This window comes from Pezoporus flaviventris, unplaced genomic scaffold (genome assembly GCF_033815535.1).
Source record: "Pezoporus flaviventris isolate CSIRO_AGI_PZ_B2104156 unplaced genomic scaffold, CSIRO_AGI_Pfla_v1 ptg000025l, whole genome shotgun sequence".
NCBI lineage: Eukaryota > Metazoa > Chordata > Aves > Psittaciformes > Psittacidae > Pezoporus > Pezoporus flaviventris.
Genome location: NW_026892573.1, coordinates 16,278,256 through 16,302,569, shown reverse-complemented (window position 1 = coordinate 16,302,569; position 24,314 = coordinate 16,278,256). Strand labels below are relative to the sequence as shown.

Below are 24,314 nucleotides of genomic sequence, written 5' to 3'. Positions count from 1 at the left end.
TTTCTTCCTCATTCTCAGCACTCTGTGAACACGTGCATTGCCTCCATGAACCTACCCCATGATGAAGAGGATGGGGACAAGGATTTCTGATAGGTATTTTGTAATACACTGTCACACTGTCCAAATGGGGAGGGGGGGGAGGGTAACCAGTCTACCAGTTTGTAATAGCTTTATCTTTTGGAAAAACATGATACTTATCCACCCACACATGAAAATAGCAGTAACAGACCATATTGGCTCCATGACAGTCTCCCCAGGGGAACCAGTCCCCCAGCCTGGTGGAAGATGTCACAATCTTTGACATTCTAAGTACAGAGTCCCTGATTAAACAACCATTTTAATAACTACACAAAGTTAATGTCAGCCACTTCTGGTAGAACACTGTTAGGATCAAGCCTCTCCCACATTAAATGAACAATGTGTGTTAATACTCCTCTCGCCAGCAGAAAAATCACAAAAAAGTTTTGAAACCAAACTTTTTATGCAGAACACATACACACACACAGAAGTTTCTAGTTCTGATCTCACTTATTTCTCTATTTTTGCCTTGCCTATTACACCAGCGTACAAAGGTTGAAGACAAAGATACTGAAAAAATCCTTAAATAGCACTCATGTCTTATGACACAAGACCGATACTTAAATTACTTTTTTACTAACCTGACATCAATCAGTGGTGATTATTACACCTTATACAGCAACCAGTTTGTTTGTTTGCTAGCCACTGGAATATCATATAAGTTATGGAGAAAGTGGTTAAAATACCATAATATAAAGCAGTTTTCAAAATCAATTATGATAACCAATAACACACTTCAAAATAAGTACCAGATACTGAAAAAAAACCTACTGCTCCAGGAAGTGGACAGTACATCTTCAAAAATCCTTCTCTAATACCAGTCTATGCCCACTAAGCAGTAATCATTCCAGGCACCAAACCACAGATGTAACTCACAAGTTTTGGATTTGGTCCTACCTTATACATGAGCTCTCTTTTCACAAATCAAGACCAACAATCATCGAAGAAAGCCTAACCTAAAAATTGCACTGATTCCAGGAAAACTTTCTTTGAGCTTATTTAGGAATATAAATTAGCCAAAACCTCAGCTATCTGAAGTTGATGTCCTCTAAGAAAAAACTCAACCCCTGAAATTATTATTAATAGATGATCTTGCCTTTCAGTGACAAAAGCAAGCATATAAAACTCACCCTTTTCTGCACCCCCACCTTCAAAAATTAATGCTACTCACTGCAGAATGAAAGGTGTGTAACACTAGATAAGATTAGAGGACAATGAGGAAAAGGGAAGAAACTAATTTAAAAGACCTGAATCTTTCAAAAAAAAAAAAAAAAAAAGGATATATACTCAGTGAGCAGTACAGGAAATCCTACAGTCTCTACTAGATCTGTAAAACCGGAGGGTGTGGGCGGAAAGTATTTGGAAGAGTTTACACACAAACTACATGCTCCCTTATTGAAGATTCTTGCTTGATTACAGGCACTCAAACGGTAGCAGCTATTGGTAGCAGCTATTAGCAACTTCATTGTTTCCAGATGGCAGGAAAAAATAAAAAAAGCATCTGTTTGCTAGCAAATGATTACCCAAACTCAGTTATTCACAGCTTCATCACCTTAGTGAAGCTGCAAGAACACATTTCCCAGGCACAGTATTTTAGTGTCCAAATTCATGCTAAGCTAAACCACCATGGCACAACTTCTTGGCAGCAATGGGGCCTGCAATTGTGACAGCAAGCCAAACTTCTCTTCCCTCAGCCCTCTGAATGAAATTTCTAATTCTGTTCAAGGGTCTCTGGTTGTATCTTCAAAACACTCTTTGACCTGGGCCAGATTATCTAAAAGACCACATAAAACTCCAAGATAAGACTTCTACCAGTACACTCCCTTAGCACTATAAACTGCCCTGTAACAAAAATAGAGCGTGCATGTGGAGGATGCAGAGCCAGCCTTTTTGAGGGCTGATCCAAGACTGCAAAATTAATTCCTCCTGAAGCTAAAGGGAAAACTCAAAGTTCACCATCTTTTATCCAGGTGTACGGTGTTTCTTTGATTATTTTTTTTTTCAAATGTGAAACCAAGTGTATTTGAAAATGCACAGAAAAGCTTCCCAACAAAACCCTAATAAAACCAGGCAATTTCACTGCATATTATGTCTCTATCGATAGAATGAAAGGCAAAAACTTATTTAATGGATTAACAGACAGTGACTGATTCTATTAAGAAACAAAACAAAACAAAACCCACAACAAAACAACAAAGGAGCAGTTTCCATAGTACTGCATCTTAGACTGTCCCTGAAGTGCTCACTGGTCAGAGCAAAGCAATCTTCACAATCTACATGTTAATAGCTGTTGATGACTCCACTGTGCATGCAATTATTTTTATTAGAGTACATGTCAATGGTAGCAGCCATTCTGAGACTCACTTTATGCATGATTTTCAAGGCGTTATCAACTGTTGGCTTGCATGGTTCTCTAGCTTTGTTCCTTCTATTTAAAACAAATAGTAAAAATTTCAAATAAAACTGCAAGAAGCAGCTGCTTTAGCATGAGCACAGTCTTCCAGGTCATTATTTGGCAAGCTGCCTCTACATTTATTCAGCCAAGTTACAATTTTTATCTCCAACAGGAAACGCATTCAAGTATTTTTGGGAAAAGAAATCAGAAAGGAAGTTATTACAAACCATACTGAACTACACTAACAGGAATCCTGCTACCAGTAAAATTTCTGCTAAGGGTTACTGCTACTAGCAAGAAAGGTTAATGTTCTGGAGACAGCTAATCTGAGCTGGAAACGAACTGGGGCTCCATTTGGCGATAACAACTACAGAGAGGTGCCTGAAGACAGCTTTTCTTGTGTGCTGTAATTTGCAGCTTGTTTGCTGCCCCAGCTGAGCAGACAAGCAGAATTCAATGCACATGGCATTACTAATGTGACTAGCAGAACACAGTACTGCTGTCTCCAAAGCTGGCAAATACATGACAACACAATTACAGCACTTCTAAGGAAGAAAAAGGATTCAGGTCAGCTAAGCATGCCAGCACAAGAATCAGAACATCCTGTCTGGGTACCCTTTCACTTCAAATATGAGTTCTGGGCCTCAGCAAGGTGATTCAGAGCGCTTCAAATAGTCACCTACAACGCCTGTCACCAGAGAAAGGCAGACAAACATATTCCACTCTCAGGCTTAGTAAGTTACCAACTAGACCTAACCAGAAGTCTTAAACTTAGCTATGAGCTCTGGCTCCTCTGTGGTACTTAGGCTTCCCTGACTGGACTGCATGTTGTATACCTGATTCCCAAGAGGATGAACAGCACAGCCTTTCCTATGTGAAGATGCCTTTGATAATGCAGGCAAAGGAGATGGAAGAATGGTAGTCTGATAAATCACAAGAACTTTGCAGAGCACTGTATACTCTAATCAAAAAGATTTCTTACCATAGAACTTTTCTTTTATGGTATCTGAGGTCAAGAAAACTGACATGAATTGATTTTTGATACATGCAGTGCTACAAAACTATCCTTGAACTTGAGCACGTAAATTTTCTTAAGCCATGACACGATACTCAAAGGATCTGAATGTACTTCTGGAAGAGCAGGAAAAGGAAATACCAAAATTTCTATCCGTTACAGACATACACACCAGAAAACACAATTATTAATAGAAAAGAAGACTTCCTGAAGTCAAGAAGGCATTTTTACATGACTAGATATTAAAAAAAAAAATAGCTTAGATGTAGGAAATATCATTTCACATTTATGTAAAGAAAAAAAAAAAAGGACACCAGTATATGAATGTCACTGAACAAATCAGAAACAGCAGCAAGAAATACATACATGAACTATCTACAGTGGAAAAGAATATTTTTCTCTGTGCTAAACTTTCAAAAAATAATAGAAGTCCCTTTTGTTGTAATAATGAACCTTAAATTACTGCGTTCCTCTAAAATTGCATAACTCCTACAGTTAAATGTCCAAAACTGTGAAAGACTGAGAAGCACAAGAACAAACAAAAGAAGTTTGTTCTGCTTTCACTTTGCCTACAATGTATTCCAATCTTAATTCACGCTGAGCATCTGATTTCAAACACCAAAGCATCTGTATTTACAACAAAGCCCAGGAAAGAATGAAAAATTTTTAGGAGCTCAGAAATTTTACAAGCAGAAATCTTAGTACCATCCTAAAGAAAGTAGAAATATCAAAGAAAACAGTAGTTTCTTTGATGTAAATTCCTGCTTTATATTAAAGGATAAACTAAGTTAAAAAATCCAGACACCTTACTTTTACAGTATGCAGTCCAGCACTATTTTTAAAAGAAGTAATGTAGCCAAACCAATTTAAAAAACAATTTTAAAAAGAAGCTAACAGACACAATGAGGTTTGGTTATTCTTCAAGAGCAGCAGGCTTCAAACAAAAAAAGTTGTGTCCCTGGGAAGAACAAAGATGCAGTATGTGATTAAAAATAATTATTTCTAAGCTTGTATGACTTCACTGGGTCTAAAGAAAATGCAGACTTCTAAAATCACTTTCACTTAAGCTGTATTATTTGGAAGAAAACTAAGAATGTTTTGTGCAGCATGACTTTCATCTATTAAGAATGCTTTTTATAAACTTGGACATTAGGGATACTTAAGTAAGCATCACTGTTCTTCAGAACATGAGCTGTCAGACTCTTAACAATTGCAAATTAGGTGGTTGGCAGGAATTTTTAATCAGCGGCTGTAAGTCCCCCACATATCCTTACGTTATCTTGTTGAAGTCCACAAAAATACAGCACACCAGGGTAAGTATCGCTTAATAAAACAGACTCTGTCAAAAATTCAAAAGAAACTCGAAAAAAGTCTTGTTAGTGGAAGATAAAAGTGAGATGAACCCCTCAGGTTAACTTAGATCAAGACATGGAAAACCCCTTCCAATTTTCATTACATGCCAGACTTATGAAATTTAATTCTTTACCTGAAGGGAGACTCTTAACCATGATTTATAGAGGACTCTAGATTTCTTAAATATTATAATAATAATAATAGAAAGCCTTTCTACTCTCATCAACCATAAACTAGCACCTGTATTTCTTATTCCTCTTTTCTTTCTGTTAATTGTACTTCATAGAATATTTTGGAGGAGGTCGGGGATAATTTGGAACATTGGTTTGATATCAATACTGTACACAACTTTCAGATTTTAATTGTTTTCATATCAACAACAACCTCTTTGTCCTTTCACTATGTTTTGAAGAATAAAAATAAAAAGTAATAGCCTTTCAGTAACTTTCAGATTTTCCTCCAAAACATTGAGTTCATTAGCTTAGTGACTGGCAAAGTTAAATGGACTTTCTGCACCTTAAGTTAAATCAACGTTAGTTGATTTAATAGAAACATGCCTTCCCTTGCTTATAAACAGGTATTATGGAAAGTTTTCCTTCTTTATGAGCATTCGGGTTGAAAGATTTCCTGGTTCTTTCTAAATTCTGCATTATTTTTCCACTTCAAATTTCAATTTGAACAGAGTGATAGTTTTCTCACATATTCCACAAAGGGTGGGGCTATTTTTCCATGTGGTTCCCAACAGAGAACACTCTTCACAAAACTAAAAATAATTTAACAAAAAGCAGCCACAAACAAGTTTGTTAACAAGTAACTTGCAAACCTCAATATTCATCACAGCTTTTAGCAACTTGAGAAACATCCAGTCATGTTTAGGTATCTTGGTATTGAACCTACCCCTCTGAAAGAACAAAAGGGCTACCCACTCTCCCCTGAAGCTGGCTGCCTATGTACAGTCCCTACAAGAACACGGATGAGTTATTCTTAATTCCTGCTCAGCTGATCACCCCAAGATCCAAAATGCCTGCAGTTGCTGTGGTAGCTTCTTTCCTACACAGCTGGAAAACAGCTTATTTTGGCACCAATTTGTTCACTCCCAAGGCCACTCTTATTATTTCCGCAGTCTCAAAGAAAAAGACCAGCACAGAGTACAATACCCTGCAAGCACATCCCAGTTGCAAGTTGAATAAAATCTATGACATTCTGGCAAAAATCCCTAAGTGAATTATAGCCAGCAAAGTCAGCCCAGCCTGGTAAGAACCAAAGGTTAGGCAAAAGAGAGTCAACACCAAATATGCTCAGCTCACCACCGACAGTTCTCAAGAACAGTTCTGTGCCTGTCAGAAGGGGCTTAAACACAATCCCACCTTCGAGGCAAATTGTCGACCTCAAAAGGCCTTTTCTAGCATTCTGTTTTGTTTGTTATGTTTTTTTAAGGAAGAAGTCAGAAAGGCTACTACATCTTTGCAAGATCAGGGCCTTGAGAATTATTTATAACTGCAGCTGCACTCACTGAGAATTAATGGGATTTAATTAATACTATGGTACTTGCCTGCACTAAAATTCAACAGTATTATTCTTGTAATATACAGGTTAGACATCTTCTTACTTGTTAGAGGCTGAAGCATGTTCTAGCATTCACTGTTTTATTACCCTTAGCCTGCCAAAATTCTTGAGGTTCTCCTAATTACTCTATCTTCTTTTAAGGTACTACAACTATGAATTTCAGACTTTTGTCTTCAGTTTCTCTTAGATGTACTTTTATAGAGACAACTATTTTCTCTCCCACTTCAACTATAGCTACAAAAGCATTAAACTGTCCTAAGTGTGGGTTTAAAGCCAGAGAGGCTACTTAACATAATTTGGGGGGGGGGGGGGGGGGGAAGTAAACTATCCTGTTACCATCAATGAGAGCCTTTTGAAGTAGGATCAAATTTCCACGGAAACGACTTGCTGAAAGCTGACAGAAACAAAATTACTGCGGCTAAGTTTACAGAAAGAAAACCGGAGGCTGTGAATTTAGTCTGGAGCTCCTCCTGCTGTTCAACTTACAAAACAGCAGAAATGATCAGTAATGACTGTAGAAGCAGAGAACAAATAAAGGCAACCTGGTATGACAGTAAATGTCATTAAAATTCAATAGTCCAAACGCATGTGAATATCCTACATTCTTCAGAAGTATCCAGCTCTTAAAACAAATTATGAGGAATCTAATGAAGAATTTGCTCCCCTGATCATCTTCTAATACAGAATAAACATATTCAGACTATAAAATATAAATACATTTAAAATATACAACATAGATATAAATAGATATAAAGCAGACGCATCAAAAATGTCATGAGTTTCGGTATCATCTGGGACAAACTGATGTAGCTGGTCAAAATGTGGAGAACTAAAGAGGAAGTAAAAGATCACATCAGGATCACATCTAATGTTTGTTCTCAGCATTTCTGTTTGCAGGAAACAGTAAATCTTTTTCAATAGATACATACATCATCCCATCTAATATTTCTTGCACCCTTTAGTGGTGCATGTGCAACATATTAGAGCATTGCTAAATTACTGAATCAAAAACTTAAACCACTGTAGTCTTTCTTTATACCTAGGTTTGTGAAGATAATCTGCATCTCATGCACCTGACTATATCAAGGAAACTATGGTTCCATAGTTCAGCTGGAGCAACAGTAATAACAGTAGTCCAAAGAAAAACCCAAAAGCATCATTTGCTTCCCTTTCAGCAAAAACATTTTACTAAGCAGAAAAAAAAAAGAAAAAAAAGAAATTCCTAACAATATAGGAATCCACCACAGAAACTACTACCAAGTCTCAAAACATGAGAAACAAAAATGTAAGCCATGCTCTGCTCACAGCATATTAGGACTTTCTGTAAAAGGCAAAGCTTTTTTCTTCCAAAAAAGAGAAACCCTTGAAGAACAAAATAATTCATCTACTAAACAAAGAATACTGAGAATGAGAGAACTGCATAATGGCTAAATATATCTTCTTTGAAAACATATTTTTAATACCATGATGCAAAAATGCAAAATAAAATAGGATACAATAAGTTAAATATTTTATTTTTCATAAAAAAAATGAAACACCAATTACATAGAACAAACCCACAAAACCAAAACCAACCCACAAAAAAACAAGACAACCCCACTTTTATTTAGAGACATAATGCTCCAAGATAACTAGCTCAAGAAGAGGGTAACAACAAAGAGCTAAAAGTCAAAACTCTCACCAGAAGCTTTGTGATAGGTATGTTTCTCATATTCCAGTTACAAAAGTGTTGAACATACCATAGCATCCAAGGGGCATTCAAGAAAGGATGTGATCATACAGCAGTAAAAACGAACACAAGATAAAGGATAGTAGATTCACATCTACACAGGTAACAGGAAAACCAGCGTGAGTTAAATAACTACTATATGGACAGAATACTGTGAAGCACTGTTAAAGTCACTGCAGATCAAGAACTCTTCCCCAAGAGAGACCACTATACAAACCACAGGAGAGTGAAATACCTAAGCCCTTGGGTTTTAGCAGAACGCTGCTGCACATGAAGGAGAGGAAAACTACTTTGCCTTCCCTGTCTTGTAGATGTTGTATACCTGCCAATAAAAAATACCCCTGTCCAAACTGGAGGGAGAAAAAGGTCAGGCCCCAATCCTGCACTGCAGTCAGGGTGGTCCTATGTAAGTTCAGGACATTTTCCACACTGATCCAGCTGCCAAACCTGGTGCCTGAATAAATAAAAAAATAGCAAAGATACATTGCCAGTGCCTTGGTCTGTTTTACCTGTAGCTCTCCCTTCATAAAGCTGCCTTTCAATTTTTTAAAGTAACTGAACTGCATCTTTTACAAAGTTGCACAAGAAAAGGAAATATTTTTCTTCCTAATGCCAAGATGAGCAGAATAATCTATATGTGATCATCAGCAACTCAATTACAATATGGTTAGCTTCATGAGATGGTCTAAGAAGGACAATAAGACAGTGTCAGAAGATACTCCTCCAGTAGGAGAAAGAAACACAGACCCTTCTACACCTAATGCTCTAACTCTGAAAACAGGGAAAGCAGAAATTACAGGAATTACAGAAAATAAATAGGACACATAGAGAATAAATTTCATCAATTTACAGTAATTAAGTACAATGTATCAGAATTTAATTATTGCTATTCTGAAGATACTATACAGGCAAGGTATAGGAGATCTGTAAGATACAAGATTATTATCTTCAATGAGTCTCTTCCAGAGACTACTAGTGATCACTGTTAGGATGGAATTTGGAGCTAGATGGACCTTGACTTTCCTCCAGTATAACCACTACTTTGCTCCCACTTTCACAGAAGGGTATCTGCTACCTATTCAGTTTGAAACGAAAGCAGCCACTCCCAGGCCATGCCACAAAACAAGCAATCCATACACACACTATTGAGTGTTGCGTGTTCCGGCACTGGCTACCAGAAGCAGACCCAGCAGCTGAACATCCCTCTCCCCTGCACAGCAAGTTCTGAGCACCCAGGACACAAACACTGCTGCTTATACATAGGTCAGTTCCCACCTGAGCACAAAGTAGCTTAAGACAAGGCCAGTATTAGAACTACTGCCTCCGTAACAAAGTACAAGAAAGCAGCAGAACAGCCAGGCCAACTGCTGGTGGCCTTCCATGCTGTGTCTATACTGCCATAGCCTTCTGACAGAGTAAACTACTACTTTCACCAGATACACCCAGTCTCTTTGTTGAAAAAAAAAAAAAAAAAAAAACCAAAAAAAACTACAACTCTGCAGTGAAGGAAGACTTTTTTTCTCCCCCTCTTGTGAGAAAACACAACTTTAAATGATCTTTTCCAACACAAACCTAAAAGGTCACTGCTGCTGATTTAATAAAGGCAACATACAGGGCTCACATCTTTCAGAGCTGGCACCTCATTAGGTGCAAAGGTCTTGTGCACTGTTTAAGTCTGTGTAGAGGATTTATTTCCCAGTCTTTCCAGAAGAGATGAGAATGAATGCTATCCATACACAGTGAAGATCTACTCAAGAAGCTGCTATTTCAAGTCTGTAGAAGCAGATGACAGTTACATGTTCAGTAATAAGTATGTTATGATTAAAATATGAAGAGGTGGACTGTGTTTAGTGATCAAAATTTATTTTTAAACATTACTTCATCTCAGCTAAGAGGTAAAAGCAAAACAAGTGTAACGATTTGCTAACTGTTTTGAAACCATTTGATCCTCTTACATCTTCAAAGAGGGCGCACACTCCACTGTAAAACAAAGGAGCCAAAACCTTCTAAAGGCATTCCAACAGTAACTGAAATATTACAAACAACTGTCCCACCAGATACCCTTTATTTTTCAGGCTAAAGTACATCTTCAAAGAAGGAGATCCTGTTTACACTGAGGACTTTCTTTATCCTTACTGCAAGGAATGAAATAAAGACACTCATTTACATTAGAATTACAAACATAAGGAGCTTACCTCTCAGCACGAAGGAGGCCACTGTAGTAAGGGTGATCCCACGGCATCAGCTTCTGAAAGAGAATTCCAGCTTATAAGTACAATAATGGACAACAAGTGAACCCAAAGTAATAGTTTTGCTTCCTTTGAGTATTTCTGCAGTTTCAGCAAGTCACAAAACTTTAAAACATAATGGGAAACATTCAGTGCTAAAAACATAATCAGAAATAGCACCATAATTTTTTTTTTCACATTTGCTTGAAGATGGTACTTTTTCCAATATATAATGGGACTTCATACCAGATTTCAAGAAATACACTTAATTCAAATAGAAAGATAAAACCAGTTATGTGCAGAATTAGAATACATACAATACAGTACGCAAACTGGACATGCATCAAAGCTGAATTACAGCCTTTATTTTTCAATTTAGTAATTAATTCAAAATAAAGTAATACTCACTTTCACCACTTTATGTTTTGGTATCTCACTATCATTTTGCATAAACCAACAGCTATCTTGCATCTAGTGCTTGGTTTTAATACAAACAGCAGCTAAGCAGTCAAAAAGCACTGGAAGACAGAAGCTTCTCTTTCTAACTACACTGTGTGTTCTTCACTGAAATAGTTATTGTTTCTTGTAGAACAAGGTTAGCTTATACTATATTTTTAAAAAGAAAACAGAAAACTACGCATAAAAATTAATTTACTGAATTCTGGGGGTTGAGCTTCATTTTCATCTTCTTCATAATTTCAAAATCTTCCTGAGTTCTGAAAAATATTTTTATGATTAAAGTGTTAATGAAAGATGTTTGGGCAATTGAATACAGTACATAATAATACTCTGTCTTACAAAAATGCCCATCATCACATATTGATAGTACTCTATAAAATGGCAGGCCCATATACACTACAGTAGAACAACTTTTCCATTCTGTTTCTGTCATTCAAGTACCTTCAAATCAAACTTCTCTTACTGTGCTGTACACCTCCAAAGCATTTTCTTTCTTAAAATACACCTTATTTATACATAGTGAGGAAACTGTTTTGTGCTGTGCGGAACTAAAGGAGGCAAGAAGGACGAAGGGGGAAATTTCCTTATAGATTAAAATATATGGAGTTGTGCATATGGGGAGAAGACCAGAACAGACATTCGTCAACACTTAAACTCGGCTGTCTTGTTTGCCGTTGCCTGCATTTCCTGGCATATCATTCACTGCATTTAGTGCTGGGTGTTCTCTAATCATAGATGCAAAATTTATTCTAAGTCAATAGCTCCCCTCAAAACTCTGAGAAAGTCTTGCTTTTTGCGTCACCAGAGCATATAATAAGCAGCACTGATTTATTAGTGTACAAGTCCCTCTATTCTTGAAATAAAGATTATGGTTAGAAAAATGCCTTAGTGACAAAGACATACCTTTTAGACAACTGGTCAGAAAGCTTCTCTAGAAACTCTCCTACTGTTTCTAGAAGTAAAATAAGGGGAAAAAAATAAGAAAGTGATTCCTTCCCTTAAAAGATGTTAAGTTTACATCAAAACATTCCAAGCAAAACAAGCTCCCTTAGAAAACAAACTACTCCTTTGACCCCTGTGCCATCATTTCAAGAGAATTTAGTACCACATTTACTTTGTTACATGCTGGGATAATGGCAATTTTATAATCGAAGGAGTAAGCACTGATTCTGACAGAAACACTGGTTCTTACTCATTGTGTACTGCCTTTTACATAATGCATGGGTATTGCACATAGGAAAAAGTAACAGCACTGAAGTACCATGTGTAAACTTAGCAAAAGAAACTAACAACTTCTGGTCTCAGACTTAACACAGTGCATTTGATTTCTCAACATGCCCTTCCACACATGCCTTATACCTGGATTTTTGGCCATTGTTCCCTGAAGAGCTCTGTGGGCAAAGGTGTCGTACCCAACCAACTGTGCCAGACTGTTTCGGCTAGCAAGCAATTCTTCTAAACGGCTCAACTGCTCAGTATTTGGGTGAAGAAAAATCTTGTAAGCAGCTTCTCTCACCTAATAAAGAAAGAAATTAAAAGGTCACATTACTACATTGCAATTTTTAAGGGACACAAGTGATGACAAAAATTTTTACAATTCTCTGATCTGGCATTACAACTGTGTTTCACCGATATTGTTGGGAAAAGGCCTAAAGCCTTTTAACAATATTAATTCTGACTGCCTGAAAATTACAGCTCTCATAGCCATTAAAGATGGAATGAGGAAATGCAGTGACACAATGTAACAGATCAGGACTGCCAATAAGGGTCCTGTTCATTGCCTCCCTCCTTCTGCCAACATCTGTGCTTCTCAGTCTACTCTGTGGGCTGTCTTAACTCCCCAAAACTTTTAAAATAAACCCAAAAGAAAGCCAAATTGTTCTCTGCATGTCAGTTAAGCTGGCTTTTGGAAGGATCTGATAAGAACTAGAGAGGGTCACGGGAGAGGAAAAAAAGAAGAGAAAAGCCTTATTTCTTTTGAAGTAGCAAGCTATTAGTCTGCCCATCTGAGCATGGACAATCAAGCCTTTCTACTATTTCTGGTTTGTTTGGTAACATATATAAGTCTCAAAATAAATTTAAAAAAAAAAAAAAAAAAAAAAATCACCTCAAGGCCCAGAAAGTTTGGTAGAATACTTTTCATGTTTTCAAGGCCCAGAAAGTTTGGTAGAATACTTTTCATGTTTTCAACCCAGTGCAGATGATCTTTATTTTGTAAATATGAAATAGGCTGAAGAAATACAGCAACAACTTCTGCTTTCTCCATTTGAAATAAGCTTCTCTCTTTGGAGAATATATTCAACAAGAAGGTCCTGGGTTTATAAGAAAACATTACTATAATAATTCACAAGTCATTTCATACCTGTTCTTTTCTAGCAAACTTTTATTTTTTTAAAAAGGCAAATAAAGTAAGGGAGGTGATTCCCCTTCCTTGAACAAAGTTCAGCAGTGTGCCTTTGCAGCAAAGGCCAACAGCATAATGAGCCCTATTAGAGCCATCTGGTTCATGAATGTGATTGCTTCCCTCTATTTGGTATTGTCCAGACTACATTTGTACAGACTAGATTTGGGTTATGCAGGACAAGGAAGACAGTGACATACTGGAGTGGATCCAGCATAGGACCACCAAAATGTTTAAGGGCTACAGCATGTAACAGAATGGAGGCTGAGAGTGCTGAGTTTGTTCAGTCTAAAGGAGAAAAAGATCAAAGACGATCTTAATCCTCATCTACTCAGTACTACAGCACACAGCACAGCAGTGAACATGCAGCCAGACTGTTACTGGAGCTGGAGAGCAAGAGGAGGAGACATAATGGACACAAGCTGGAAGATTAAAAACTCCCATTTGATACAAAGAAATTTAAAAAAAAGTGAAGATGGGCAAAAACGCTGCCCAGAGCAGTAATGGAATGTCCATCCATGGAATGGAAAGTGTTCAAAACTCAACTGGACAACATGTCACTGAGAAACCTATCTACTTGATCCTTCTCTGTACAGGATCAGACTCAAACTGACAAGCTCCAGAGGTCACTTCCAAAGTAAATTGTATGAGTTCCAAAAAGCTTCTCCAAAGACCTGGCTCAGAGGACTGCATTCTGTAACTCATTAAATGAGGTTTTTTCACCTATCTGGTTGTCCACCAGTGCAGACTCTAATCTCCTACCCTGGACTGCTTCATAACCTTCCTAGGAATCAAAGTAAAGCCTTCTGTAGTTCCCCATTTGGTTTTTCTGACCTTTCCGAAGATGGATGGAATATATTATTCACACGAGTCATTGTGGTTCTTCCCTGATCTTCACTGCTTATCAAAGACTGCAAGCCTTTCAAGGACAATAGCCAGCTCTCTCTGGACCCCTGGATGCATCCCATCTACTCACAAGGACTTGTACAGGTTGAGCGCTCTCAAGTAATTTCAAACTATGTCTTGATCAACTGCTGGTTGTACCTCTCTTTGAACCCCTTACCTAAGCACAGGGAGGTGGGAGAAGTCACTGGGGAACACCGAGGCAAAGAAAGCAATCAGCATCTCAGCCTTATCTGCACCTGCTGCCACTAAGTCACTCACCTTGTCCTTGTTCAGCCTTTTAGTACTAATTGCTCTTCTTCTTGCCTTTGATGTCCCTTTCAAGTACCAAATGCACTCGAGCTTTGGCATTTCTCTCCGAATCAGACAACATCCCTGTATGTACAGGTAATATTTCTAAATCCCTGTATCTGTACCTGCTTCCACCTCGTGCCTGCTACCTTTTGAACATGAAGCTTTGTCAGGAGTTCCCTGCTTGCCAAGCCTGGTTCCCAATATATTTGCTTGGCTTTCTAAGGATCATGATGCGCTTATACTAAGTATCTTAGTACCCCTGTGTTATTGAACAAGCTGAAGTCTGCTTGCCTGAACTCCAGGGTCTGTATTTCACCCCTCTTCTTCATCAATCCATTCAGAATCATGAAATGGATCATCACCTCTATTATTTCATAGCTGCTACAGCCAAGGCTGACATTTGTTATTATGTTCTAAATCAGTTCTTCCTTGTTTGTCATAATATTGTAATCATATATCATATGCATTTGCCTCAGTAACAAGTAAAAATAACAAAATTTTGTTACACAGTATGCCAAAGCAAACTCAGGGAATACACACCAGATCATCGGGACAATCAGCATGCAGACCAGCAACTTGCAAGTAATTGCCTTCAGCTGAAAAATTACACCAAATATGCTCTGGTAAAACATGTTTGTCAATCTTGTTGGGAAGGTGAGCTCCTGTCAGGAATTCATTACATAAATCCAGTATTTTGACGTTGAGGTTGACTGCCTTTTTACGCTGTAAGAAAAATAAAGTACAAAACACATAGCATCTTCAGTACAAGCAGAACTCAAAAGTTCTAAAATCTTAAAGAACTTTTCCAGAAATGAAGCAGGAAATACAACATTTAAGATTAGACCTAGAGCATCAGCAAAATCCTAACACAGGGCTAAAGTCAACAGGATCAGATGCTCATACAGATCTGTAATTTCATACAGGATTGAAATTTGAAAGCAAATGCCTGTGTTTCTGCTGTCAGAAAATGTACAGTGGAGTTCTAGAATAATTTACCTAAGCTTTGCTAGCTGCTTGGCAAGCATTTATAAAATTATGCTTAGTATGTCTGCTATGTAAAACATAGCAGAGAAAAAAAGCATCACTGAGATGGATAAATCCTACTAGTGTCCTGAAATACATGTGGAATTACAATTCACTTGTTACTGCTTGTATTGCACTATTTCCTGTAGACCAAAAAGCATTTATGGTATTACAATCTTCCCCTGAGGTGTTTGTGATTTAGGGTGTTATCACCATACATTACAGTATTTTATGTTTGACCTTACTGTAAGATCTGCTTCAGTGAACTTGCTCATGTTAGTAGAGTATGCTTTCTATTGCCTGTGGGTTAACAGCTCAAAAGAAAAGGCGGAGGGTATAGATACAACATACCTGTAAAGCTCAAAAAATTGACAAAACCTGCAGATCTGTCCTCCCATTCCATCCTTACTCTTAAAAACACATCTTTTGAGTTTTATTTCAGAAAGCAGAAATTCTTCATAGCAGAAATAAATCTCAACGACAGTGAAGGATTTCTGAAGTCTGAAATGAGAACTGAAAAGAAGCACTGAGCAGCAAGGATGGAAGAAAAGTGAAATAAGTAGGGGAGGAAGAGGAAAATGTGCAAAAATAAGGTGCAAATAAAATTTTAACTGAAAGGGAACGAAGTACTGTAGAACCAACAGTCAAATCAGAAACAAAACGCAGAGTCCGGGTTTCAGAGTTGTTCTTTGCATGAAGATAATTTTAAAAATATATTCTAGAAGCATTTTCCAGGTAACAAAATCAATCACAGCCATGATTTTCAGAGTAACTTTGTCACATAAATCTGGTAAAAAAGCCTTCATAGAGATCTTTTTGGAGGGGATGACTCAAATAAACAAGGTATTAACTTTATACAGGGACATGAGCTAGGAACAAACATCCAACAGAGCAGCCATATCACAAAGCATGGTGAAAGCTGACTGTTTTGGCAAATCTGATTCTGGCTACCATGAAAGCATATAAAAGCTCCAAGAGAAGTAGTCAGACCATGCCCAGACATTCAATTTTGAACAAGATTTACAACTTCTGGTTACATGAGCACTAGAGGAGAGCCTGGCCACACACCTGATCCCTTCTAAAACACTCTTCTTGATTAACCTGTCACCATAGTGCACTGGGTGCTGGTTGCCCTCCTCTGTAAACAGGTTCTTCAGACAGCTAAGCTACTATTTTAAGCATCTGATGCAGACACCAATCAAAGAAAGCAGAACCCCAGGTCTTGCTTACAACTCTTCAGAATAAAGGAACAATGAGGGACAAACTAGGAAGAACAGCCAGGTAATATCTAAAAGACCATTAAAAAACAAGTGATTTAAAATAGACAAAATTAATCACTGCTAAGACAAAATTCCACAGAGGACAATGGGAATCTTGGAAGACAAATTGGCCTAGAACCACATGATTCATGTCCCACAAGTTTTATTATCTGGTCTTTGGTAGTAAGACAAATTTCTGTTCATATAGTGTAGTCAAAAGTTACCTTTTCTTCATCCAAATGAATGCCACTGATTTCAAAATCAAACATAAAAAGTTCTGCCACTCGCCTAAAAATACAGTAAATCCCTGTTAAAACAGCCTCATTTGACAATAAGCACAATTTCTTAACAGATTTTGTCCTTAGTAGTTATTTAGGTTTCATGTCTTTTACAGAGTAACAATGCTTATATGAGTATTGTTATTACGGACACAGACTCCCTATGTTTTAGGTCCAGTTTACTCAGTGAAGCCGGATTTTTCCATTGTTGTTATTTTAGTCATCTGCATTGAAAATACACTTGAAAATAATTCCATTACATTAATCTAAATGTTAAAACAATTTTTGCAAATTACCATTTTAATCTGACACTCCATTTATTCTAACAAGTTAGAAAAACACCTCTTCAAATTTACCATCCTTCACAGTGGGGAAAGAAGAAACAAACTTACTCAAATAGTAAGCTTGTCTAACGATGGCAGTGATGAAATAATTCAAAGCTATAACTGAATAAGCAGCTAATAAAACATTTTACAGCAAGCATAAAGTAAGCTTTAAATAAATATACTGATAATCTGGTTTAAAAGATGTAAGCCTATAAACTGAAATCAAGTTATATAGTCTGTTTCCTGGTTTTACTGCTAAAACACCGATACATACACCACAGTGCAGCACCTCATTTTAATCAAAATGGTGTTATCTAAGAAAATCTTAAGAGTTCTCATTTTTTGTTTTTACAGATCTTAAACGTATCTTATGGTGTACAGTCACAGAGACATCCTCCAAGAATACACAACTACAGGCTTCCTAACTCCTCTCCAGATAATTTAACAGTGATGATTAGGTTAGTAACGGAGCTGTAGTATGTTTTCCAGTTGTAGTAATTAATTTAAGGGAACACAATACAAGAACATTAAGGAATGATATATTCCATCTAAATATCAAAATTTATAAGCATTACTAAGTACCTGGTTTCTGGATCTAGGGAATTCATAACAACTTCATCAGCTAGCAGACGTCTCAAACTCTGACACAACTCAACATCTGTATTTAATCTGGAAAGAACAGAGTAAAAGAATCACACATTAACAACAAACACTAATATTTCAGTCTCTTGGTATTAGTCATTCGAAGGCAGAGCTTAAAGTTTACTGAAATGACATTAAAAACCAAGGACTGTATTTTCAAAATGCTTTCTGGCTCACAACCACACTTAAAATCTACAAAATCTGTACACAAAGGATGTGTCAAAAAACTGGCATGGAAACAGGTCTTCTGCATCCAACAGGAAAATACTTCTGGATGGCATTTTGTGGCAAACATGAACAAGTCTAAGAATGACAGTTTATTTTTTATGCACAAAGTCACGGCAAGAGCATAAGGGTGGGAGAATTTTTTCTCATCCTTATTTTGAAAGACCTCCATTAAAGAAAAATCTGTGCTCAAGTTTGCCATCAGATAAACGTGCTGCTGGCTGCCACTGAAGTAAACTAACAGCTTAAAATCCTTCCTGATGGTCATCACTGTACCTGGGCCCGACAATGCTGTTTCTATCCGATCTGGGGTCATGTTAACTACAAGCATGTATGTTGACCTGGATTAATGGGTGGGAATCACAGTACAGAATGAAACATACATACATGCATAGATTGGCAGAACTGCAGTAGGCAGCAGCCCTCAGCCTGTATAGTCCTAAGCACTAACTTCTTCAATCAGCTGACATGCAGGAAGCCTCTGCAGCCCCATTGGTAAAATGAACTTAACAATTATCAATAACTGATTCAAAGGCAATAGATGACGTTGTGTCATGCCTGTAGTTCAGAAAAGGCCCTGCGCAGAAAATGATAAATAAGAAGCCCAGCAATGTCAAAAAGTACCTAAAAGCAGATATGCACTGTAGTAGCTCCTGAGAGATACCTTTTGTTCATGAAAATGAACACTGAACAACAGTTTTGATCATTTACAGTAGTTTATGAGCCTACTGGGTTATTTTGTGAATATATTCTTCTTTCTACATATTCTAAATCTGAAGCGGCATTCAGGTATTAAAGTCCTGCTGTTATAGAAGATGGCGTGTTCAATTGAATCATATATTTCAAAGTTTTGAAAAACCCAGTTTCAAATGAAAAGCTTCCCAAACACACTGGCAAGACCAAATTTAATCTTATATTTCTCTTTTTTAGCTACCCATGTTACTCACAAGGCTTACTAAATGAACTGATGCACTGCTGTACTCCTCAAAGTATAAAAGACTTCACTGCCTCTACAACTTACAAGCTTGGGACAGCAAGTCCACTAGTCACTGTCTCCACTGTTACAAGAGCGAAGCAGCAGGCTGGGTCACTTTCACAGTACTGCTTGATAAAACTTAAGAAGGCTACTCTTGAATGCCACAGGAAGGGAAGATACTGAAAGGACACTATTTGCAGATTAAAGATCTTCCCTTTTCACTTTCTCTGCAGCAAGAGCAGAAGAGAAGCAAATCAATTCACTGTGGTCAAGGATCACAGAAGTAACTTCAGGATTTAAGATATTTAAAAAAAAAAAAAAAAAAAGACCTGTAGAAGAGGCAAACTTCAGAAACAGAAGTCTTTATGAACATGTTCTACCAAACAGGGTTTTAAATAAAGCATAGGCATGCCAGAGTAGACCAGGCACATACCACAGCCCTAAACAGACACATCCTCAAACTCTTATTTTAATGGGAAAGTGTCCTCTTTCACATATCCCACTCAGTGGCTGAAAGTCAAGGGACCAGCAAATCAGAAAACAAAGGGCTGTAAAATATAACAGCTTGTCGTGGTTTAAACCCAGTCAGGTAATTCGTTCACTCACTTCCCCCCCCTTTCTTGCCCTCCCTCTGCTCCCGGAGGGACAGAGAGGAGAATCGAAAAGAATGCAACTCCCACGGGTTGAGATAAGAACAGTCTAGTAACTAAGGTATAACACAAATCACTGCTGCTACCACCAATAATAATAATGATAAAGGAAATAACAAGGGAAGAGAATACAACACCTCAGCACCAGCCGACCGATAACTTGCCCCCCTCAGCCCAACCAAGCACCGACCCATACCTCCTCCAACCCTGCAGTCTCTCACCCCTTCCGGCTAACTCCCAGTTACATCCTCGGCATGACGTGCTCTGGTATGGAATACCTCTTTGGTCAGTTTGGGTCAGGTGTCCTGTCTCTGCTTCCTCCTGGCTTCCCCTCCCCCCTGGCAGAGCATGAGGCTCACAAAGTCCTTGGCCAAACCAAAACATCGCGATCAGCTCTGTTCCCGAGCTGAAAGTCAAAACACTGCACTGCACCAGCTACCAAGAAGGGGAAAAATGACTGCTACTGCTGAACCCAGGACACAGCTTAAATCTTAAAAACAAAATAGCGGTACACACACTTCATAACAGCCAGTTAACTGTCACAAGTCCTAGAAAAATGTGGCTTTGAGTCTTATGGGTTTCAGTGACATGGAGTCAGTTGGTAACTTAAAAACTGTTCAGAACATAAACTGAAACTAAAATAGAAAAGACTTTCATGAGATACTGTAACAAAGCTAAATCCTTTAAGTATCTGTAACAAGACTGAGTCTTTATTCACATGTATATCCTTCCTATGTATTTTTTTTTTGTAGATTGCTGCTGTTGTAGATGATCATTCACAAATTTTTAAAGATGCATATGGAAACAGCACACAAAAAAAGCAGAACACCTACTTCTCTACCATAGTACCAATATTCCTGCAAGCTTCTTCAGCAGCTTCTCTGAATGTGAAGTCAGGATGGGCAATTTTCACAAAATCTGCCTGAGAAAAGGAAAAAACAGTGAGGCAAAAAGACAAATTAAAAAAATCTTTTATTTTAAACAAAGTTGTACTCAAGTAGTTCTATTGACATTAACATTTATGTCTAAAGTTCTGTGCAATCTATTTGCAGAATTTGCTTTTTTTTAAAAAATAAATAAATAAATAAATAAAAAACCTTATTGGCAAACTGTGCTGACAACTATTACACTGGACAGTGAACATGTCCTTCAAAAGAGTGTATATAATCCATCCACTTCTTAAGAAGATTTTTAGTTTGCTGAGTACCTTGGAGTCTTTACAACATAGAGATACTCCAATCTATTTAAATGTTATTACAAAAGAGGTTTTTTTGAACTAAAAATCACAGCTAAGAAGAAAGCACACCACCAAATGAGTCCAGGGTTTGGGTTTTTTCAAACCTTTTTTACTCTTACAAATGGACTATCAAGTTATGCTTTGACATCATTAAATATATGTTTTCCCACTATGTAAAGAGAAAACACCAAGTTCTTTTGGATTCCGAACAGGGGTTTTATTTGACTTACTAATTTAAGTAAGTCTCCAAATACTTAAGGGAGTTCAGAAGGCTAGAAAGATGCTAAAAGGGGGCTGGCTTGACTTTGTTTAACAGTATGACTGCAATTTGATTGAACAGGCAACCTTATAAATGTTAACACGCTTGAGATTTTTACTTAGAATCATAGAATAGTTAGAGTTGGAAAGGACCTCAAGATCATCTAGTTCCAACCTCCCTGCCATCGGCAGGGACACCTCACACTAAACCATGTCAACCAAGGCTCTCCCCAGCCTGACCCTGAACACTGCCAGGGATGGTGCGTTCACAACTTCCCTGGGCAACCTGTTCCAGTGCCTCACCACCCCTACAGGAAAGAATTTCCTCCTTAGATCTAACTTAAACTTCCCCTGCTTAAGTTTTAACCCATTAACCCTTGTCCTATCACTACAGTCCCTAATGAAAGAGTCCCTCCCCAGCATCCCTATAGGCCCCCTTCAGATACTGGAAGGCTGCTATGAGCTCTCCATGCAGCCTTCTCTTCTCCAGGCTGAACAGCCCCAACTTTCTCAGCCTGTCTTCATACAGGAGGTGCTCCAGTCCCCTGATCATCCTCATGGCCCTCCTCTGGACTTGTTCCAACATTTCCATGTCCTTTTTATGTTGAGGACACCAGAACTGTACACAGTACTCCAAGTGAGGTTTCACGAGAGCAGAGTAGTGGGGTAGGATCACCTCCTTTGACCTGCTGGTCACACTCTTTTTGATGCAGCCCAGGATATGGTTGGCTTTCTGGGCTCATGTTAAGTTTCTCATCAGCCAACAATTCTTAGAACCCCTGTTTAAAACCCTTTATTAATATTGACAGAATAGGTGCTGAATGGCACATCTCAATTTCTGCCAATCACCAAATTGCTTCTAGAGACAGCTCTGTATCTTTAAAAATATAAGCCTGTTTTGAATGTAGAAAAGAATAAGGAATAAAATTTGAGAACAGAAAACAAACAGAGAATTTAAATGCGAAAAACAAAAAATTCAATGACCTATTTATTAAGAACTGATTTCAGTATGAAGACTGGATCTGCTTCCTATAAGGGAAGAGTGATGCTACAATAAAAGATATAATTTGTATTGCTCTCTAGAAACTGTTTGCTCAAAGTGTTTTGTTAAACTTAACATTTTCTGATACAGAATATCAGACCAAGTACTCTTAATTCCGTATACAACAGAAACTGCAATCTAGGAAATATCTACATTTTTTCTTGTGTTAATAAAAGGCAGTTCTGTTCAGTTTCATCTGCTGCTTTTAATCTGCAAGTTCTTTATGGACCTTCACCTATAAACTTTCATAATCTAAAAACATGTGTATTGCAGCTTTGAGAGCAATACCCTGCTTTACCTAATGTAAATTACACTGGAAAGCTTACATAGTGATATTACATCAGAAATACAATTCTGATTTCACTGCTATTTTTCTTGTGGCCTTTACATTATTTTTACTTCTGTATAAAAATTAACCGGACAGCCTGACAGGATCTGTAGTTACCTATCATTCAGTAAAAGCCTTTGTAATTAACTTTCAATCAATGTAATTTTCTGTCTTAGCACAAGATTTCACAGAGCTGATCTTCTATTTAGTGCAGTGCAGAAAAATGACGAAATGGAATAACATGTTGTAAGCTTACTAAGGCAAAAGAAACTGCTACAAGTAATAATAAATAAAAGTAACTCACCAGGTCTGCTACTCTGCACAAGCTATCTGAAAGCTGATCAAAGATCATTATGGTCTCTGGCCCAGGTGGTGCTGAACATGCCTTCTGCACTAACTGTTCCGATTCTTGCAATGCTTTGTCCTGTGCTTCTTGAAATCCTTCTGGGCAGCTCAGTTCCGGAACACCAAACAAACCCTGCAATGCAAAACACAATGAAAACACCTAAACATTACCCTCTTCCATTTCCGCCCCTTTGCTTCATGATGTAATTATCACCATGTGTCCTGAGTTCAGCAGTAGCAGTCATTTTTCTCCTTCTTAGTAGCTGGTGCAGTGCTGTGTTTTTGACTTTCAGCCTGGGAACAATGCTGATAACACCGACGTTGCTGCTCAGTAATGTTTACTCTGAGCAAGGACTTTCTGAGTCTCATGCTCTGCCAGAGAGGAGGGGAAGCCAAGAGGAAGCAGAGACAGGACACCTGACCCAAACTAGCCAAAGGGGTATTCCATGCCACAGCACGTCATGCCCACTATATAAACTGGGGGCAGCTACCCAGAAGGGTGAGATCACTGCTTGGTAAGTCTGGGTATCGGTCGGCGGGTGGTGAGCGGTTGCATTGTCTTCCCTTGTTATTTCCCTTATCATTACTATTATTGGTGGCAGCAGCAGTGATTTGTGTTACACCTTAGTTACTGGACTGCTCTTATCTCAACCCGTGGGAGTTACATTCTTTCAATTCTCCTCCCCATCCCTCCAGGAGCAAAGGGAGGAAGGTGGAGGAGTGAATGAGCAGCTGCATGGTTCTGGGTTGCCAGCTGGGCTTAAACTGTAACACCACGGAATTTTACCAAAACAACACCAGCTACCATATCATGACACTTCACCAAAATGTTCCCACATCAGTGTCTCTGTAGAGAGAATAGTCAGAAAATGAATCACAGACACTGGTATCACATGAAAACATCTTCATTTCCCAGAGCAAAACCTCCCTGGGCTTCTCAGGATTGCTCTCAGCAAACCTCAAGAGTTCAACATCAAACCCTCACAAATCTGCCTCTTTTCTCGATACATTTTTTATCTTGTTTCGAAAGCATGGGCACCAGAAAAATTCTAAAAAGCCCATCTACATTCTGAAATAAGGTAAAGTCATCCCTCTGAAGCAGAAGAGACTTATCAATGAATGCGAGGACTAAGCAGGAGTGTGAAAACAATTAATGTACTGGCCAGATGCCCTAGATATCAAGCAACAGGACAGTTAGTAGTCTCAGGGTCATTAAATAAGCCCAAATACTGGAAACAGATTTCAAAGGAATGATCAGCTACAACTCAAAAATGTTATGACATGAACAGTTTTATTCCTGAAGT

The 24,314-nt window shown here is 38.0% G+C and overlaps 1 protein-coding gene across 2 annotated transcripts in view; it reads right to left on the bottom strand.

The window, feature by feature from the left end:
* MIPEP (mitochondrial intermediate peptidase) overlaps nt 1-24,314 on the bottom strand; it is a 76,654-nt gene that overhangs the window by 50,541 nt on the left and 1,799 nt on the right. The window contains exons 2-10 of one of the 2 annotated variants that reach the window (XM_061457664.1): nt 22,970-23,143; nt 20,634-20,722; nt 17,890-17,976; nt 16,928-16,991; nt 14,962-15,144; nt 12,183-12,339; nt 11,727-11,775; nt 11,020-11,080; nt 10,332-10,384 (exon numbers count right to left, since the gene is read on the bottom strand). In XM_061457664.1, the coding sequence (XP_061313648.1) occupies nt 10,332-10,384; nt 11,020-11,080; nt 11,727-11,775; nt 12,183-12,339; nt 14,962-15,144; nt 16,928-16,991; nt 17,890-17,976; nt 20,634-20,722; nt 22,970-23,143 (917 nt within the window). Of the gene's footprint in view, nt 1-10,331; nt 10,404-11,019; nt 11,081-11,726; nt 11,776-12,182; nt 12,340-14,961; nt 15,145-16,927; nt 16,992-17,889; nt 17,977-20,633; nt 20,723-22,969; nt 23,144-24,314 lie in introns of those variants that run through there. The other variant, XM_061457665.1, reaches the window with a different exon arrangement.